Raw genomic sequence first — 20,661 nt, 5'->3', positions numbered from 1 at the left:
GGGGCTGCCAACAGGCTGAAAGCAACCACCAGACTTCTTGTGTTGTTTTTTTTTTTTCCCCAATACCTTTTTTTTTTTTTTCTTGGCTTGCAGATTCCTGAATAACTCCTCTTTCAGGGCTGCGCTCATCCGCAGGGCGTTGCAGTTGAAAGTAGGGTTGGTTTCATGGCTCAAATCTGAATTTCAGTGGGAAAAAAATAATGAATGCGCTCCTCTGCTCGGCAGCGCTGCCGTAAGGCTGTGCTTTGTACTGGGGCTGACCTAACGGTGCTTTTCTATTTGGGTATGGTGCAAACACATCTTTTTTATTTCATAGGGAAAGTCAAAGCAGCCAAAATGTGTCCCGGACAGGGCAGGGACGGGGAGCCAGCCTCCACCTTCCACCACGTAGGTGACAACACAGATTTGCTGCACAGGTGAAAAGAAGACAGCTACTGACAAGAAAAGTAGTCTTTTATTTCAATGGATATTTCTTGGCATTAGGCAGATATTAAATAACACTGGAATGCACGAGACTAGTAACGTATCGACAGCAAGAGGGAGGAGGTGCAGCGAGGTCGAGAAGAGCGGTGCGAGTCACGTCACCTCATTTCACTCAGAAGCCATTGAACGCAGCGACCACCATGAAGTAGGACTCCACTGAGAAATACAGAAGGAGGATTGCTCCTCTCAGGTCTGCCGTTAGTACAGAAACGCTGGAACAACCGACAGTAAAAACGAACGAAGTTTTGCATTCAGTAATTAAACAGAGTGAAATATCCACGAACTGCTAGTCATGCATCTCTTTTGGAACGGCCGATTCGCTAATGCATAAATACCACGAAAAACAATCATCTCCAAGATCGGAATAAATCACAGACAACTAGAAGAAACAAAGCCTGAAGTCTACTGTATGCCTTAAATAGATGACCTAAATATTTAAAATTTTACTTCACCATATATATATAATTTATATATATATTAAAAGAAAGTAAAGACCATTAGATAAGTGCAAGCAATTTTCCTCAAAAAGAAAATTGGAACCATGCTCAGGAAAGCTGCGTTTTTGTTTTATTTTTTTTCCTTTTTTTATTTAAACTTTCTACTCCATTCAGTCCACCTTTTTTTTTATTATTTTTTCTTTTTTTTTTTAACATAGTCACTTCCGAAGCAAAATAAATTACCTGCCATCTGCTACGTTGGGTCACAGTCCTACCTAGCGTCTTCCTGGGACTACGGGAACACCATCTTCCCTCCAGACTAAGCGAAGTGGCGTCTCACGGGAGACCTGAACCCTTTGGATCTGCATGTAAACATACCTTTCAGTTACCGCTAACACGTGCAGAGTGAACCAAAACATTACGGGAAAGCAGAAATGGAGCTGCCGAAGGAGAGCTGCACTGGTGTTAGTGAGGGGAGCGAGGGCTGTTTTCACTCAGACACACACAATCTGGCAATGGTATCTTATCCGCTAACTGTTGAGGAATGATTGAGAAGGCATCCATTTGCGAGCAAAGCTTGAAGGACAAGCCGAGATTCTCGTTGCAAACTGTCCGCTTTGTATCAGAATTGACTCGCGCTGCTGGGGTCGCACTGTAACAACCGCACGATGGAGGGATCGCTCTTGGCACCTTTGATGAACTCCTCCAGGGACAGTTTACCTTCGGAGGAGGAAAGGCAAAACAGAAGAGAAAAAAAATAACAGTCAGTCATTGCTGCCACTCACTGAAGCTTACGAAAAGCAATGTACGTCTACTTAATCTATTGCAAATGCATCTCGGGGAATTTAGTGCAATGCACAGCAGCCAAATCCCGCTCAAGCCCTTAAGCCTGGATGCATTTTTCTTCTGCAAAACAATCTCGCATAAAAAATTGTCATTTCTTATTTAAAAAGACAGTGCCGAATTAAAAATAAAATAACAAATACAACCGTTCTAATAGCAGCAGCTTTCTTTCCCAGAACTGGGCCGTACAAATGGCACAGAACATGACCAGGAGGTTCGGTACCTGCACGTGTGTGCACTCTGCATGTGATGCTCACAGTGCTATGCTGTTTTCAACCCAAACGTGCCAAATCTCGCTGCTTTCACCGCCGGGGCTTGGTGTGAGCAGTGGCTGCCCCTGCTGCCCCTCCAAGCCCCTCGCTGCCTTCCTCCTGCTCCAAGAGCTCTTCCCTCGGGATGCTGCTGAAACTGCATGTGAGTGTTTGCAGGGTTGGGAGCCGCTGCTACCCCTACCCATCCGTGCCCATTCCTGCTGGAAATGCAGCTCCTCGCTCCCCAGAATGTGTCTGGGTGTCACAGGAAGGAGGAGACGAGCGTTTGCTGCCTCTCGCACTGTGTCCTGATGCCCATCTATCTCGATGCCTGCATGGAACGAGGGGCATCCCACAGGGAAGGCTTCAGCTGAGGGAGATGCTGAGGGTTCCTCTCTGCTGTTCATTAAAACCCCCTAGCTCGGGGTTCAATCCTAGTTTCTGGTTAATGTCTCCAAAAAAAAAGCGTCTTCTTAACCTTTTGTCAGTCTGAAAAAGAGTACCCCTATCAGGAAGTTTATTACTGTCTCCCTTTCCTCACAACACTTAAAAACAACACAGAAAGGAGAAGCTATTAGCTGTGTCCCACGGCCGAGTGGGGCAGAAGAAACATTCCAAGCCACCGAGAGGTGCAGGAGATCCATCCCTGGCTCCCTGGGCTCCCTGGCAGGGAGCGAGCATTGCTAACGTGGGAGCCTGCACCAGCCTCTCTCTGCTACCTTTCCCCGTGCAGATTTTGTTGTTTAGCAGCGCGTGGCTCACGGGGTGATATTTTACCAGGAACAAGCTGACTTTATCTCAGCGACAAGGTGCAGCAGATGGAGGATGCATAGAGCAGGTTTTGCTGTATATTTTGTCATGAAACGCTCTCAAACCAGACACAGCCTTTCTAGAGATAAAGCCATATTGTTACAGGTCTCTGTATCAGCACGAGAACCACATCCTCGCCCCGCCGAGCATCTCCCCCTCGGGCAGGACGAGGCTGAGACCGTACCGTCATTGTTTGTGTCCATCTGTCTGAAGATCTTGTCTGTCCGCTTCTCTGGAGTGGATTCGTCTTCTGGCATTTTCATTACTGATGAAACCATTTTGTAGATTGCCTGAGTATTAAAAAAAAAGGACATAGGAAAAACATGACCCAAACTACAAAGCATCGGGACTGAGAAAAATAATTTAAGCCTGCAGCAATAAAAAAAGGCAGCTGACCCCAGCAGGCAGCTGCAGGACTTTATAAACCAAAACAAATATCAATTTCTGACTGCAGGTTTTTTTATTTTTCTTTCCTGTGTTCACTTGCACTTCAAAGAAGCACCCACGCTGCTGGGTCAGTTTAAGAGAAAGTCAGGGTTTAGGCTAACGTGCAAGCGGGTCTGAGCCAAAATACGGGAGCAAAGCACCAGTGCACAACTCTGCTTTCGGAGATGAGACCTCTTTTACCCTACTGGAATGCACTGGGGACACCAAGCATGACGCTGGTTTGGACACACCTCAGCTAGGGGCTGGACCACAGGGTCACAGGGTTGTGCTGGGAAGGGACCTCTGGGGACATCTGGTCCTACCTCTGCCAAGCAGGGACACCTACAGCAGGTTGCCCAGGACCATGCTTTAGGGATGGGACTCAGCAGGTCAGGTTGATGGTTGGATTTGATGATCTTGAAGATCTTTTCCAACCTGAACAGTTCTATGATTCTATGCCCAAAAAGCTTCTGAATATCTCCCAAGGAGGGAGACCCCAACATATCTCTGGGAACCTGCTCCAGTGCTTGGCCACCTGCACAGTAAGAAGTGGTCCCTGGTGTTCAGAGGTACCTCCCGTGTATCAGGATGGAGATAATCCCGCTGCCAGGATGGATGCCACTGGCCCCGGAGCCAGCTGTAGGGCCATGCTCCGAGCCTTCAGGGGATGAGGACATGATACAGTCTTTAATTTTGAGCTCATGTTGACTCAGATGTGAAGTTTCAGAGCCCATGGTATCGATACTGAGATTAACCAGGTGAGCAGAATTTGCATTTAGGTCTTTTTGGCCCCACCAAAACCCCACCAAGGAATCCTCAGGGACAGCTGCAAGACTTAGGCCTCAGTACAGTTGCATGGAGCCTCATTTGTCTCTCAGGACCTTTGCTCATTTGCACCTCCTAGGTCCCATCGTGGCCCCAAACTGCCCCTTAGGGACACGGCAGGGACCTAACTCCACACACTGAACATCTCCAGCTCCAAATGTCTCAAGCTAAGAACATGAAATTGGAGACAGAGCCTCCTCACCTGCACGATTTCCAGCATTTCCCCGCGGCTGATGTACCCGTTGCCGTCCAGGTCGTACATGCTGAACGCCCACTTGAGCTTCTGCTCAAGCTTGCCCCGCGAGGTGACGCTCAGCGCGATGATGAATTCCCTGAAGTCGATCGTCCCGTCGCCGTTGGTGTCGAAGGTGCGGAACACGTGCTCGGCGAACTTGGACGCGTCGCCGTAGGGGAAGAAGTTGGCGTAGATTTTTTTGAACTCCTCCACAGTCAAATGGCCCGTCGGGCAATCTTTTAGGAAGCCCTTGTACCACTCCTGCAGCTCGTGGTCCGTGAACTCGGTGTTCTCGCGCAGGTCCTGCAGCACCTCGGGGCGCAGCTTGCTGTTCTGCTTCCCCATCCTCTCCCGGAGCCCGGCTCAGCTGCTGCCAAGCGAGAGAGCACCCGCGTCAGCTCCAGCCCCGCGCGAGCCTGCCTGCCTGGTGCAGACCCTGTACGGGCAAGGGGACAAGGGCAGAAGGAGGATGAGATCACAGAATGACAGAACTGTAGGGGTTGGAAGGGACCTCAAGAGATCATTGGGTCCAACCCCCCTGCCAAAGCAGGTTCCCTAGAGCAGGCTGCCCAGGTAGGGGTCCAGACAGACCTTGAATATCTCCAGAGAAGGAGACCCCACAACCTCCCTGGGCAGCCTGTCCCAGTGCTCTGTCACCCTCACCATGAAGAAGGTCTTTCGCATGCTGGTGCGGAACTTCCTGGGCTCCATTTTGTGGCCATTGCCCCTTGTCCTGTCCCCAGAAACCACTGAAAAGAGGTTGCCCAAATCCCTCTGTCTCCCTCACTTCAGGTACTTATAAACATTGATGAGATCCCCTCTCAGCCTTCTCATCTCCAGGCTGAACAGACCCAGGTCTCTCAGCCTGTCCTCATAGGGGAGATGCTCCAGGCCCTGTATCATCTTTGTGGCCCTCTGCCAGACTCTTTCCAGATGCTGGATTTGCCTGTCCTACTAGGAAAGTATCCTGTTTTGTTTAACTCTCTCAGTTAATACAAAGTGGAAGGAAAAGGGAGGGCAGTTTGGGAGGCACCTACCTATTTCTCATTATTTTTCTCATTATTTTATCTCTGTGCTACAGCACCCTCTTCTGTAAGAGTTTGCAACACCCAGGTCCAAATCCTGACCCCCTCAAAACTGGCTGATCCGCTGTGATGACCAAGCAGGAGCCAGCAGGGACAGTAACGGGGACGAAAAGCAAAATCCATCCTCAAAATCCATCCATAGGCAAGGGGAGGGTGTCACATCCACCCAACCCCCTTGGGGACCCCATGGCCACGGAGCATCTCCTCTCCTCTGCAGCACAAGGCAGTCGGTGTGTACTTAGGAGAGCAAACAAAATGGGTATCGCGGTGGATTTTTGGATCTTATCCCTTCCAGCCTTGAGTGGCCTCCCAGCAATACCCAGGCTGAGCAGTGCTGCTGCCTCTCTGCAGATCCACAAAGAGGTTGAGGAGCATCTCCCATCCTGAGCCCGAAATGCCCAGCACGACAGAACCACAGCCTGGGAGAGCCTCACTAGGGGTGCTCATCCGTGTAACGACCCCAGGTAGTTACCAAGGCTTTTCCACAAGGTTTGTACAGAGTTACGTCCCAGCCCCTACAACTGGAGGACTGAGCCCAGCACAAATGCCTGCCTTGATGTCCCTGGTCCACCGCCTTACTCGATGTCCCTGCTACACTCGCCCAAAGCCAGGGCAGAAGCAGGTCAGGATGAGCCCAGCACCCTCGTGGCTGCACAGCCGCTGCTCAGCACTGGGAAACAGCGAGAGCCGAGCAACAAAGCATGCAGAATCGAATACCAGGGAAAAATGTAACACGGGCTAAGCGCTTCCCAAAGAGTAAAAAATCCCAGGCATGCATAAGAACCTAAAAAAATGTTAAAGGTCAGCAAAAAATAAGTTGCTGTGCAGCAGAGGGCTTTTCACCAGCTGAATTTAACCTCATTTTATCTGTATCCCACTTACGCTCTCTGTCGCCTCGGCAATGTAAAAAATCCCCGTCCTGCCCTGTGACTTGATGCTCGGAGACAAAAACCAGCCAGCTGCTCACTAGTACAACGCACTGGGTGTAGCAGAAAACTCTGTTATCAGTAGCGCTTCTGTTTTCTAGAAAACTGCAACTATTTCAGCTCTGAGGCTTTATTTCTGCTCTTTGCAGGGCAGTTTTCTGCAGAATACCTAGAATACCTAGAATTTTCCTAGAATACCTTTGTTATTCCCATCCCCTTGAAAAGAGAGGCCCCTCGCCAGCAGAGAGGCACGATGTTGCCTTCATTTATCGGGTTTCAATACTCCTAATCGCAGTAAGATGCATCCTGGTATTTGGACAGGTGCTCATTTAATATCAGCCTTGAAAGCTTTATACCCCAGCAGTCTTTGCATCCAACAAATTACAGGTTATTTCATCCCTCCCTCCTCTTTTGGGTCATGTTGTATCAGAAAAGTAATGTGCAACGATCTAACCATACCCTTTTTTTGCATGCGAGCTTTCGGAAAGGCTCGACAATGAGTTCAACCCAAATATAACCCCACAGTTGTTGTAACCAATTTGCTAAGAATAATTAAACAACTAGTGTTAACATTAATTTATTAAAGCACGTCTAAAAACTGCCTTCGACGTGAATTGTGTTTCAGGTAGCTCCTACAAGACGAAACGCCTAAACAGCTCATTAATCATGACAGCCCCCCCTGCCGCTGGCACCCAGCTGACATTTCATTCGATTGCTGTAAAATGCTTTCATCAAATCACTTTCCAGAGGCTCATCGGCTGATTTAGCTGCGAGACCACTCGGAGGACGGCTGCTAATGGAAATTGCAGGGAGCGGGCTCGGGATGCTCAGGTCAGCGCCGTGATTAGGGCTGTGGGTTGTCGTGGTGGTGTGTTTTTTTTAGAGAGGCTCTGCCAGCTGAACCTCTTGTGAGCTTGAGACATCACGCTGCCAGCAAAGCCGGGAGCAGGGGATGTTCGGGGCTTCCAGCACTGTTGTGATGGCTGGATTGCCCAGAGGAGCAAAGTAAGTACAGAAATGCCCTTGAGTCCTACCTGAGCATGAATATCTTCTTCCTTCTGGGCTCATAGCAAAATCCCAGCAATGAGAAGAAGGTCTTTTACTCACCGAGGCCAAGCGAGAAAGCTCGGTGTGTGCCACTTTGCCACGAGCCCTCTGTATACGTACCGCCAGTTACTGCCAGAAGCAATGTTCCCAGCGCACATCACCCAAAAAGCAGAGGGCAGCCCGGGGTTTTCACTGCAATCCTCCTGAAGGGGTGCAACCCCTGTGAGCGGAGCTCCTGAGGGGATGCTCTCAGCGCATCAGTTACGGCTGCAAGAGGAGGAACGGCTCCTTAGAGATGCCCTGCCTGGTTCTAACCTCCTTGGGAACGGTCTTGGTGTTAATAAAAAGGGGAGAAATCTGTAGGTCAGTGGTGCTCTTCAGAGAAAGAGCATGGTGAAATATAATAAACACCCGTTATATCATCTGAGCTGCCTGCTTCGGAGGGGTAAATTTTGCAGCATTTGTCTTGCCGTGCTCACTTACAGCACAGAACAAGCGTGTCCGAGACCCATTATGGTCCTGAAACTACCACGGTGCCCTGGGGACTGCGGGAGCCTAGAGCAAATGAACAGCATCAGCCAGGCAGCCAGGGCTGCTCTACCACCCTAAGCCAGGCTGACACACAAGAATCGCTCCCATATGGGTGAAAGACCACCTCAACCATGCTGTGGCTCCATGAATTAGCTTCTGTATCCTCTTTCCTATGGCCAGGTAAAGACAAGAGCCATGGGGAGGTCCTGCCCCGTGGGGCGCTTCAGCAGCTGCCGTGCCTCAAGAAACCAGCAGCTGTTTTCTGAGGCTGGGTTCTTCACTGCAGTTTGATCCTTTTGTTAAAAAAAGGGTGGGCAGCCCAACTAAAAGCTTCAGTCCCTAAAGGCCTGTGCTGTCACACATCACGGACACACCCTTGAGTGAAAAATGCATTGGACTCTTCATCGGCTTATTATATATTTACGCAACCTTCTGGTTATGAGGAAGCCCTCCTGTCTCCTTGCCGATGCCCCTCTGGCTCACCCTGCCCTGCTGGCGTGGCGTGGAGAGGGGCTTCTCCAGCTCCCACCAGCCCATTTAATGCATGCAGGGATTTAAGAAAGCTCAGGAAGATCCCAGAGCAAACAACGCTGCAAGTGGGAATGTAAAGGAGCCTCCAGACCTCGTTTTGCCCGGGCTCGGCCACCTGAGCCGTGTGGAGAAATGTCCGGCTGCACGGGCCTGGGACAGGCACTGAACTCCGTGGCGAGGAGCAGCTTGTGCTGGATGTGTTACCGGCAGTATCCGAAGCAACGGGCGCTGCAGCAGAGGAGGGGCAGGATACGCAGCACGTTGCTATAGCTATCCGGGCCTGCCCGGAGCCCCGCGTGGGCCCCGCTCCTGCCCCGCGGCCTCGGCCTCGGCCTCACCGGCGGCAGGCTCGGGGCTGGGAGCAGCGTCTCGTGACGGAGCTGAAGGGCCACGAGGAACACCTGCACATCTCTCAAAGTTAATAACGGGAGCGGCTGGGCAGAGGAAACTCAATAAATCGCCGAACACTCCCCTGCAGCCCGCGGAGCAGGGACATGAAGGCCTGGCTGCAGGAGGAGCTGCGGTTACTTCCTCGCCGCGAGACCTAGCGAAGGGAAAGGCAAAAGGGAAACCTAGCGAGCCCAGAACAGTGCTAAACAAATAAACGGGCTTTTCCACTTTTTTACTTTCTATGACTAATCACTCTTTTATTTAAACGAGCAGCGCCGCTTACTTGCAACTTATTTTTGAGCTAAACCTTTTCCAAAAGCTCATTAAGAAGCGGTCGGAGGGAAGCAACCCCCACCTGCATCACCCCCACTTTCAGTTTCGGAAAACCCAGTGGTATTTTCAGGACGAACGCCCTTCGGAAAGGCAGAGTGATGTACGCAGAGCCCTGCCGCCGTGAAAGTTTGACCAGCAACACGCACGCAGGCACTGGCAAAGCGCCCTTGCAAACCCAATTCTGGGAAGGCAAACGGACAAGAGCTATAGATAACCCTCCGCCAGCTCTCCTGAGAAAGATATAATTACGAAGGCTCCAATCCTGCAAATGGCTGTGCGAGAGGAACTCTGCAGGATGGCACATTGATTTCATGGGGCCAGCTGCAATGAAACCTTAGAAATTCACTGAGAGGGCTCTGGATTCCTTGTGGCCAGTCAAGTCGCTTTCCTCGGGATTATGTTCCTGATTAAGGCACGAAATCAATTAGGCTGTGGGCATCGAGCATCAAGCACCAAGCCGAGAGCCTTCTGGGGTTCAAGCTGCCTGCCTGAGGTGCAGCCCCATCACCCCACTGAGGGCACGCTGACAAAAACCCCAAACTGCTGCAAAACAAAGAAAAAAAGGGCTGTGGGCAGAAAGGGAGACCTGCGCTAGGACCAGCAAATCTGGCAGCTCCTCGCGGAGCTCTCTATAACACTTTCCAGCTCAGAAAGGAGAGCTTATTACTGTAAAGGGCAAATATTCCCCAATGCAATACGAAAAGCACAGAAATATTTTGAGCAAATTAGGAAATTAGGTTAATTTGGGTGGGAGCAGTTCGGGCAGGGACGCAGCTTGTTATTTGAGACAGGAAAAGAAAACCATGAGTGGATTTTCCTCTTCTCCTCCCTTTGCTCTTCTTTTTTTAATTATTTTTAATGAAACCGAGGGAGAAGCAGGCAGCCTTCTTCTGTCTTTAGATGCTGTGCGAAGTTGGCAAGGCTTAAAAAAAATACAGTTTGTTTACACAGCGAGGGAAACATGTCAGCACAGCGTCCTAGCGTACAAGGTCTTTTCCTGAGCAGGTTGGGTTGCACGGGGAAAAACCCACGTCACGTTAAGGTAGGGTACAGCCGTGATAGGTAAGTTAAAATAAACCTCCGGGGGCATGGGCTTGCGGGAGAGATGCCTGCCACGAACCGGGAAATCAGTGAAATGTCGCAACCACACGGTTCCCAAAGGTCAGGGAGGGACGAAAAGTGACAACAACCAGCGCAGGGCAGGGCTGACAGAGCGATAAAATCCAAACCACAGACTTGGCATGGCTGGGCAGGCTGGTCGCTGATTTTTAGAAGTTTCACGTGAGGTATTTGTTTAATTGATTAAGCTAAATCACATCCAGCCGCAGTGCTGGCCACCCCCAAAGGCTTCCTTCATGCAGCAGTCCATCACGGAGCCCTCCATCCACCTGCCACAGCCTGTGCCAGGCCACACGCTGAGCGCCCTCCAGCACTAGGCAGGAGGCAACAGTTTGGGCTCTTCTCCTCTGGCGTGCTGAGCCACCAGCAGAAAGTCCCTAAAACGCGATAGGATTTCCAGTGTTGACTTTGTGAAAGTCAGGTTGGCTTGCACTAAAGGGTGTGTGCGTGCTCATCCGAATGACAAATGTCAGCTTCCCGCTTCTTTACGTGTCTGTCCTCTCTGCACAACGATCACGGCACCAGCAGAAAGGAAGCTGGATCAAATTCCTCCTTCTGCATCACAAGAATTAGCCGAAACGTGGCAGCGCCAAGTGCCTGGCGACGGCACCTGAGCAGAGCCTGTCACATCGGAGCCACTCACGCGGAGAAGATGAAGAGTTTGGGGACAATGACACTTGCAAAAGAGATAGTGACAGACGATAATCAGCCCTCAGAGGCTGGTCTGCGAGATCATCATCACTGCTAATGATGCTTAAATGGAAATAAAAATGAGACCTGACATCCTTCCTCTCCCTAGCCGCAGGTACCGTGCTGAGACTGGGGACTTTGAGGATCCAGGGGATCTCGGGGTAGCTAACTGGGGTTGTCTTCTTTCAAAGAGTGGAAAGAAACTTTTTTTATCTTACACAAGAGTTACGCTTAATAAGCCAATATGAAAACTGTGGTTTTGGAGCTACGCCAACTGGCTACCACGAACAAAAAATCAGCTGACATTTGTTTAGATGCTTAATTAAAAATACTGAACCACTGGGGGGGGGGAAATAAAAGGGAGAAATACTGCTTGTCACTATCATTTTCATTGACCAAATAACATGGTTATTGCTAATAATTTCTACTACCCGATTTTTGGTTCCCCAAACCTCCAATCTAACAAAACCGCAGCCATTTCTTTTATTCACCTGGCCTTCTAAACAAACTTTCTCTCCACTGCGATTTTTTGGTGGTGGTGGTGTGTTTTTTTGTTTTTAACATATCACCATTTTAATAGAGGACAAAAGCCACCGGTTAACTTGCTTGCAAAGATACACTCCACAGTGAACAAATCCTTCTCCAAACACTGTCTGTTCTCGTTCCCCTTAATCCACTAACTTAATTGTTTCACACCTTTATTTTCCTGACTGCTGAATGAAAAAATACTGAGGTCAAAAAATCTGAAAGCAAACTGAGTGTTTTTCTTGCATAGGTGTAGAAAACCCTGTAAAATAACAGCTCTGCAGGAGCCCACGGTGCTCAGGCAGAAGACATCTGCTGGACGCTCCCGGCAGCCTACAGGAAAGGGAGCGCTCCAAACCAGAGGGAACAGCTGAAAGCCCCTAATCCAGGCCTGCTACAACATTTTTGGGGGGACAAAGAGCACCCAGGTGAAAATCCTCTCTCTCCTGGCATTTCTGTGCAGCGTTCAACACTGGAATGGGACTCATGAGAGTTACCCCTCAGATCTCCGTTTCAGATAGCACTACCTTTGTTGCAGCAAAGATAAATAACGCATGTGGTTAGGTTTTATTGCATCAGGCCCCGGACAGCCAAACTCTTCTGGGTCCAGCCACACCAGGGTACTCCCCTCTGCTGGCTTTTGATCTTTCATTTATTATTGTGGTCTCTGACGAGCCCCTGGGCAATGCCTGATGTCAACCACTGGTCAGATCCACTTCTAACCCCACCAAACCCAACTTTTTACCCACCTCTGCACTGCATCTTCCACAAACCAAGGCCCACCCTAGCCACCAGGATGACATTTTTTTAGAATCCCCTTTCCCAAAGATGACACTTGTGTTTTCCTGGAAATTTGCAGTGACTTTTCTGCGCGAGGAGAAGGTATCCTGTGTGAGAAGCCATGTCAACAAGACCTTTCCGTAAGCGGCCCGTTTGCGCAACATCAATGCAATAATTTATCATTTATTTTTTCCTCTTTGGAGAAACAGGAAAAAAGTGTTTAAAGGATGTGGCGGTGGTTGAAAGGAGGGGAGCGCTGATGGAGGGTAGGGTACTGACTGGAGGTTTCTAAGTGGTGGGTTCTCCCAGCATCTGCAGACATCGCCTTTCAGCACACACGAGCAAGGCTGCTTCCCTTAGCCTTGAAGCCCACGAAGAGCACTTTGCTTGTAGGATGCAGGTTAAAAGGGGAAGGCCAGTGAACATCCAACCTCTGGGGCCAGGAAAGTCAGCTGCAAATTTATATAAATATGTGGAGTCGTGTAAGAATAGGCAATACCTTAAAAGCATTTTGGGTACTCATTCCCTCGTGGTCAATATTTTATATTTTTTAGCTTCTTGACCCAAAGACATATCATGACTTGCCAAATTTATCCGGAGACCTCCCTGTCCCCCCTCAAACATTCATGACTACCAAAGCAGCAGCAAACATCAGTCGTGCTCCCAAAGGAAGGTCAGCCCCTGTATTCCCTCTCCGCAACGCCACCATTTCCAATGGCACGAGGGGTGGCGAGGACAGAAGGACATTTATTCTGAATCTCCAGCCACCAATCGTGGGCGTTTTGGTGCAGAAACGCTCTGTTTTGGAAAAGGAAAGGAGACACATCTAAGGACAGCCCCGGCAAACAATAGCGTGCTGCCCCAGCGCGCTCGGCTTTGGAGCGACTCCAAGCAGGGTGGGGACTGTACGGAAGCAGACAAAAGCGTCTGTGGGGTTGGGATAGAGATCTGCGTGGAGGAAGCGCTTCCTCCATCCTACACCCACAGAAAGGACGAGAGCTTTAAATAGCCCTCCTCCAGAGCACGGCTAAAGACCAGAAGGGTTGTCATTGAAAGAAAGTCCTAAGGTCCAGAGCCAGGCTTGCCCCGCCAAGAACATCCTCAGTTGGACAAGGAAAACCACGGCTTGGGTCAGAAGCTGGAACAAGCCCTACAGTTACCTTCAGCAATGCCATCCCAACATCACACTGTTCCTCAGCCCCGTTTACCCTAAGGCATGGAGGCATTCCCCTGCTCCACCCGTCCTTCTCGGAGCTCCTCACCTCCCGTGTGGCCACGCGCGGACCATAGCCACCAGAGCAGTACAATGGGTAGGTCTGGCAACCTGGGGCACAGCGCTGATATGAAAAGAACTGGTATTGAGCAAAAAACCACCCCTTCCCTGATGAATATCCATGGAATATTTGCTTTGTTTGGACACAACAGGATCACAGAGTGCAGAATGGGGATTTGCAGACCACCCAGGTCTGTTCTCTGTACGTTATGGCATCGGTTATCTGCTCTGACCTGAAGCTGGAGGAGGTTTCCTCTGAATATCTGGGAGCTGTGTGGGTGACCAAGCCCTGGCACGGGACTCTCAGTGCGTGTGCTTGGCTGTAGCACTGCTCATACGCCCTATTCTCCATCCTGGGCACCAGCTTATGGGAGGGGAGCTTGGTTTGCTAGTTTCCAGCATCTTTATGTACTAGAGCACACACACTGCCTGTTAGCCCAATAGAAGAGGACGTGTGCTGTGCTCAAGTTGTTAAAATCTACTTCTCAGGCGCCTTCAGTGGGCTGGAAGATTTTAATAATGGAAAATAAGGGAGAAATGGGAAGGAAACCACAGGTTTGGAAAACATCGGGCTAGACAGATTGAGAAGCAATGTGGGAAAAATCTATTCCAAATTATATTCAAGAAACAAAAACAAAGATAGAGGCAGGTCAGAAAGAGCAGAGCTGTGCACACAGCCCTGCCTCGCTCTCTGGAAAGGAACGACACTGCTTTGAAATGGAATTGAACAAACAAACTTCGGCTTCCCGGAGGAAAAAATTAGTTCATGAATGGCTTTGCACAAAGCAATTACCCACCGGCTTGGAACAGACGTCTGTGGTTTCAACCTGCCAAGATAGCCATCAAAGCTGCCCTCGTTCCAAAACCGGGAGAGATTAGTTATCTGCTCCTCCCCGGTTTTACAAGGGAGCGAAGGAGTTCGAACTATTTGTCATAGCAATTATCTGCCCGGTTCTGGGTTCACTGGACAACAAAGTGTGCTTTGTACATGTGCAGTAGTTATAAAACTCCCAGGTTATCTCCAGTAATTCATATTAGGGCAATAGTGTGAGCACTCGGCTGAGGAGGCAGCTCTGTTGTGCTGAAATTAGACAACCAGCCCGCGGCAACACTAAATTTGTGGCTGGGTGAGAGGCAGGGAGGTGCCTGAGTGCCAAGGGCTAACATACAGTCACCCCAGGCAGGCTTTCATGGTATCTGATCCCTCTAACAGCTCAGAATCACCTCCTAACATCCAGCCCAAAGGTACCCACTGCTTGTTACAGCATCTCATCTGGTCCCAGCATCACCTTGGGTAGAAATTACCCTCTGCTATGCACTTAGAGCCATCACTCCTACATCACTTTTAGCTCTCCTGCCCTACTGACCAGGCTCCTCATCCCCTCCCAGGAAGATATTTTCCTTTCTCTGTGTCCCCGGCCACCAAGACCGCCCGCACCACCTTGGACGAGGTCTCACCCCCGCTTGCACGGTGGCACTGAGTCTCCTTGGCGGCACTGGGAGCCCATCCAAGAAGGGGATTTGCCTTTTCCAGGGAAGCCTCACCCCGGTGGCTTGGGTCAGCCTGTGCTCAGCTGCAGACAGGCTCCTCTCTGTGCTTCCAGCCGAGCAGCTTCTCCCCCGTTGCAGGCAGGGGTGCCGCCTGCCCTTCCCTCGGTGCGTTAGCTGGGTGGCACAGACTTCCCCCAAATTCTGTGCGTCTTCTGGCTTCCATCCCCAGGGTTACCCACCTCTCTCAAAACATCCTGATCTTTTACGTTAATGGCAATTCCGTGGCATCAGAGATTTGCCCCGTTCCCTCCCAAGTGCAGCTACACTGATCCTCTGATAAGGTCTAATGGAAGAGATGCGAAGCTCAGTGGAAAAACAGCGTAAGAAATAATGTTCCAGCTTGTTTCTGGAACATCTCCACATGCAGTACGAGTTACACAAGGAGTTTCCAGTCTCTTCTCCAGCTCCAAGTGTCCCGCGACCAGGGAGGACCCCATTTGCCACTGCGAGGGCAGGCAATAGTGGTGCATTTGTTTAAAATATATAAAAAAAAGCCAACACCCAGGCTTGTACGAAAACAAACAAACAAATCTAACCACAGCCTTAACTATGGGAGACCACAATCACTCTCTGTTTGCTGCTTGGTTGGATCTGTGTACTGGAAAATATTCTCGGCAAGTGCAGCTCCTCACATCCACATATTTGTATTTCATACATAATCCAGCTGTTGTTGTGGTTGGTTTTTTTATTTCTTAAGTGGGAGATTCAGACCTGACCTACCAGAGGAACAGCTGTAACGAGCAGAAGCCATCAGGCAGTTTGCTTGGGAAATAAAAACGTCCCTTTACTAGAGCAGTGAACACCAGAAGCATGTAGACACCAAAAATGCGCTTTGCTTTCTTTTCCAGCAAGACTTTCTATGCATGCCACTTGCCTTTAGGAACCAGGATCGTGTGTGTGCCTTCACAAGCAGGTACCCTGGCTGAAAAGAGCTCATCAATGCCAAACAGCTGGAAAGTGGAAAGGCAGGTAACAGGACCTGGGCACTGCAGTGCCCACAGACAGCTGGGGAGCACCCCAGGGAGGTGCTCAATGCCCAGTGCCGTCAGCATGCCTCAGCTAGGTCCCTCCAAATCCATCCCAGGCATCCGAGGAGAGGAGCCAGGGACAAAGAGGAGGTGTCTGACAAACAGCAGCACGTGGTAAGGCTAAACAACACAGCGTCTGCTTGCTCTGCTTCGAAACGTTGCAGAAAATTGCCTCCCAGCCCATAAAACATCATTCAATTTGTCCAGACTGAAAACACTAGATGCCTTATGTCTTTAACTTGAGTAACACTTTTCCCCCTGTGGACAGGAATTTTACTTACCTTCATCAAGCAGCAGTGCCAAAAGTTGTTCAAGTACACTATAAAGAGCAGCTAAGAAACATCACAGCCCTTGGCAACAAGCAAATGCAGATCTTGGCACAGGAAACGAGCTAAAGCACAGCACAGCAACCCACAAGAAGCTGGTGACCTGCGTGGACCAAGGTCTCCTGTGCTTCTCCAAGGACCAGAGCAGGCTGTACATAGGCATGGCTAGGCTGACACCTAATTTCTAGAAAATCCACTTCCCTGCTGTATTGTTATTTAACAAATTGAAACCCTAAGCGTCGAATTTCAGGCTCAGTCACAACTCTCCCACTAACCAAATTGGCTACTCAGATCATTAGTGCACTTGAGGACAACTTCACATCCTTCTGTTTATGCTCTGCTAATCTCTACATTTCTCTCAGTTTGATAATAATACAAAAAAAAAAAATCCATTCCACTTTCAGTTTCTGGCTGGAGAAAGTTTCAAGAGTTCAAAAGCTACTGGGGCTTTTTTAATTAGAAATGTTATTCTCCATATATTTTTGGTAAATAATTCCACTGGTTTAGGCAACTACATAGTTCTGACAAATTAAATATGCAACAACTTAAACCTACTATTTCTGCTCCTAACTACTACCAGCCTCGCCTAAGGAGCAGAATTGCTGGGAAAGTTGCTATCGAAACGCAGGGGCCAAGTGATGCAGAGGTGCCAAAGACACATCAAGGAGAGCAGGGGAGGTAATGCCTAAGTCAGTTATGTAAGTGGGGAGGCATGGGGTGAAAGGACAGGAGGACGCTGCGGGACGGACGGCCGCGAGCCTCTGAAAGCTGATAAAGAGCTTTGGCAGGAACCAGCCGTCCCACCAGAGCGGGCCCCAAAACGGGTGTCGATGCTTTCCCTGCGCTCTGTTTTTTAATGCTGATTTATTTTTGTTTTCTTAGTTTTCTGCTGAAGTGCCCACGGACAATGATGCTATTAAGCTCTTATTATAGCATGAGATTAGTCTGGGTTTCAGTTTCTGCTGAGCCAGCTCATTTCCTTCTACATTCGTATACAGGAACAGATGCTAAAACACAAACGGGCAGTGATCATAAAAGCATAAAAAATAAGATTTTTCATGTAACAGCAGTTAAAATTTTTCTTTTTCACAGCTTTAGCCACAACTGTTCAACAGCCTGTTCCACGTCTAATTGCAGTACATTAAAGAGGCACGGAGTGATTGCGTAGTCTTTTCTTTAATAACAAAAACACACAACACACCCCAAAATATCAAGAAAACCCAACTGACTAACAACAAAACTGGCCCAACTGGACAGGTGAGAAGCCTCCAAAGAAGCCAAATAGAAAAATGACTTTATCCCCCTGCCATCCTGTACGTGTGACTGCGGTGCTGGCTTCACATGCCGAATTGGATTGCAATTAGTCACAGAATTTCAGCACGAGTTAAAACAGCTGGATGCACCTGAGAGCATCCCCGTGCTGTTTCTCCCACCCAAAGAGGAAAACCAAGTGGGTGAATAACTCACCTTCCATAAAAATCCACCTCTGCTCTGTGACTCTGGTTCAACAGGCATCCCTCCCTGCCGGGGCCTGTCCCAGATGTCCCCAGACAAGCCACCAAGGGAGCATCTCCTCCCTGCACGTTGGTACCCAGCGCTGGTGGATGCACGCCTGCGAAGCACAGGGCCAGGCAGCACACGCAGCCACGGCTTCTCAGACTTTTTTGGGGGAAAACACGACAGGAGCACGTCAGTACCGCTCTGTAAAATGAGGTGGTGAACGACTGAATGAAGCCACCTCACTTCCTTGCTCAGCGTAACGCTTTGCAGAGTGCAACACACACACACGGGGAAGGCCACGGGAGGCAGCTAACCCGCAAGGAGCTGGTGAGCTGTGAAGTAGAAACACACGACGTAAATATACGGCTGATATACATGCCAGCAGGAACCAAGACATGATGAGAAATCGTTGATAAAACTTAGAAGGGGTTTCAGAGCGATCTTTCCAAATCATTGGCTTCTGGATTTGAGAGAAGCAAGGCAGAGCAATGCATGGAGTAAAATTAATTTAGCTCCCCAGGATAAGAAAGAAAGGGTCCCTGCTGGCAGCTTGGACAGAGCTCCGTGCTGTCGGAATTTCTCTGCAACTGACCACAGGCACTGACGAAGCAAGGGAAGTTTCAATCCTGCGTGTATGGGGCAGCCAAAACTATGCAACTTCCTATTGCAATTATCAGAACTGCGCCGTTATGTTCTCTTAAAAAAAATGAAGAAATCGATAAATAAACGAAGCAGCACATTAGGGAATGGTGCAGTGTCACAACTGAAAGTGAAGCTCCCAGCATGTTCCCCCGCCTGCCCTCGCATTCCCCGCGGTTTCGATCGGGCGCTGCATCTCTCACTTCCCTTCGGCAGCGGTTTCAAAGCCTCGGTGCTGGAGGGGTCAGCGCACCCACCTGCATCGGATCCACTGCCACAAGGCTACGTTAGCACCGGAGGCTGCCGGTTCTTTGATTTTGGGTTTATTTCGGTGGGTTTCCGATCGCTGCGCCATTGCTGTGTTACTGACCTGCTTCACCCCGGCCCAGAGGGGACACCCGCTGCTTTGCTCGCCCCTCACCTGTCCCCTCGGTGTCCCCGGGTCAGGAGGGGGCTTCTCGAGGCTGACACAGACGGCCCATGGCTCCGGCTGCCCCAGCCACCACAGCCCTGCGCTCACCAGGAAGTGCAGGCTTGTGGGGGAGCCTTTTTTTAGATTCTTCTTTTTTTTTTTTTTTTTTTTCAAATGTACAAAGCCACTTGTTCGTTCTCACTCCGCCCAGCGATGGGTTTCATGTTTTACTTTCTTACTACAGTCAGAATTTGGAAGGAACCATAATACCCCATATACCTACATCATCACCTTTAGAAGTCCTGTTCCCACGCAGACAAAACAGGAGCCTCTGAAAACCAAGTCCTCTGTGAGGAAATGCAGGGAGCCCTGCATGCTGTCAGGCTCGGTGCTGTGCCCACTGCCCTGGGGAGCCTGTCCCAGTGCCCGACCACCTCTGGGTGCAGATCCTTTCCCTAACACCCAGCCTGACCCTCCCCTGTCCCAGCTCCATGCTGTTCCCTCCTCGGGTCCTGTCGCTGTCCCCAGAGACAGCTCCATGCCGCTCCCCTCGTGAGGGAGCTGCAGGCCGCCATGGGGCCTCCCCTCAGTCTGCTCTGCTCTGGGCTGAACAAACCCAGGGACCTCAGCTGCTCCTCACATCTTGCCCTCCACTTCCTTCAGCATCTTTGTAGCCCTCCTTTGAACACTCTCTAATAATTTTATGTCTTTCTTATATTGTGGCAGCCAAAACTGCACGCAGTGCTCGAGGTGAGGTCACACCAGCACAGAGCAGAGCAGGACAATCCCTTTCCTCAACCAACTAGCGATGCCGTGCCTGATGCACCCTAGGGTACAGCTGGCCCTCCTGGCAGCCAGGGCACACTGCTGGCTTATACACAACTTGTCAACCAGAACCCCCAGACCGCTTTCTGCGGGCTGCTCTCCAGCCTCTCATCCCCCACTCTGTACGTACAGCCAGGGTTGCCCCGTCCAGGTGCAGAATCCAGCACTCGCCTTTGTTAACAGTCATGCAGCTTGTGATTGCCCAGCCCTCTGATTTGTCAAGATCTCTCTGCAAGGCCTTTCTACCCTCAATGGAGTCAAGATCCCTTGATTTTCCAAGACAATCAGAAGATCTATCAGAAATGCACAGTTCTTAAAAAAAAAAGAGGGGGGCACTAGGTCAGTGTGTACGTATACCTACATCAGCAAGACATCTGCATTAAAGAGAGCAAAACCCTCAAGGAAAAAAAATAATTTACTCAATTTGTGCCCATGGTTTGATGTGGCTGCACAGCCAGGCTGTAACAGCAAAATCACCCATTTTACAGGCAGCTTCAGCTTCACCTCAAAGAGAAGCCCCATGCCAGAAGCAGGCCACTTAGGGACATTTTAATAGAGGAATGACTGTTTCAGAGCTCTGAAAACCCTCGTAAATTATGGCACTGCTTCTATGACCAATGATTAGCAAACGTTGTGCTATTTCCTCTACAGTCTGCCCTGATGTGCAGCACCAGCAACACACTCAGTGCTTGGTGGGCACATGCTGCTTGGACAGCACATGTCAGCCAGCATTTGGATGACAATAAACTTGAAACATAAAACTGAGCCACCTAAAGCTGCAAGAAGGTGTCTGCCTTGGTTTTACTACCTCACTATTGTTTTTGTTTGTTTGTTTGTTTG

General features: G+C 49.8%; 1 protein-coding gene across 3 annotated transcripts in view; it reads right to left on the bottom strand.

The window, feature by feature from the left end:
• Nucleotides 1-435: 435 nt before the first annotated feature.
• HPCAL1 (hippocalcin like 1) overlaps nucleotides 436-20,661 on the bottom strand; it is a 55,511-nt gene continuing 35,285 nt past the window's right edge. The window contains exons 4-6 of one of the 3 annotated variants that reach the window (XM_035320946.1): nucleotides 4,278-4,680; nucleotides 3,009-3,114; nucleotides 436-1,640 (exon numbers count right to left, since the gene is read on the bottom strand). In XM_035320946.1, coding sequence (XP_035176837.1) covers nucleotides 1,543-1,640; nucleotides 3,009-3,114; nucleotides 4,278-4,655 — 582 coding nt within the window. In that variant the 5' untranslated portion in view covers nucleotides 4,656-4,680 and the 3' untranslated portion in view covers nucleotides 436-1,542. Of the gene's footprint in view, nucleotides 1,641-3,008; nucleotides 3,115-4,277; nucleotides 4,747-20,661 lie in introns of all 3 variants that reach the window. The other 2 variants (XM_035320948.1, XM_035320947.1) reach the window with 2 other exon arrangements.

Source organism: Oxyura jamaicensis, chromosome 3 (genome assembly GCF_011077185.1).
Source record: "Oxyura jamaicensis isolate SHBP4307 breed ruddy duck chromosome 3, BPBGC_Ojam_1.0, whole genome shotgun sequence".
NCBI classification, from domain to species: Eukaryota; Metazoa; Chordata; class Aves; order Anseriformes; family Anatidae; genus Oxyura; species Oxyura jamaicensis.
This window is presented reverse-complemented; position numbering and strand designations above follow the sequence as displayed.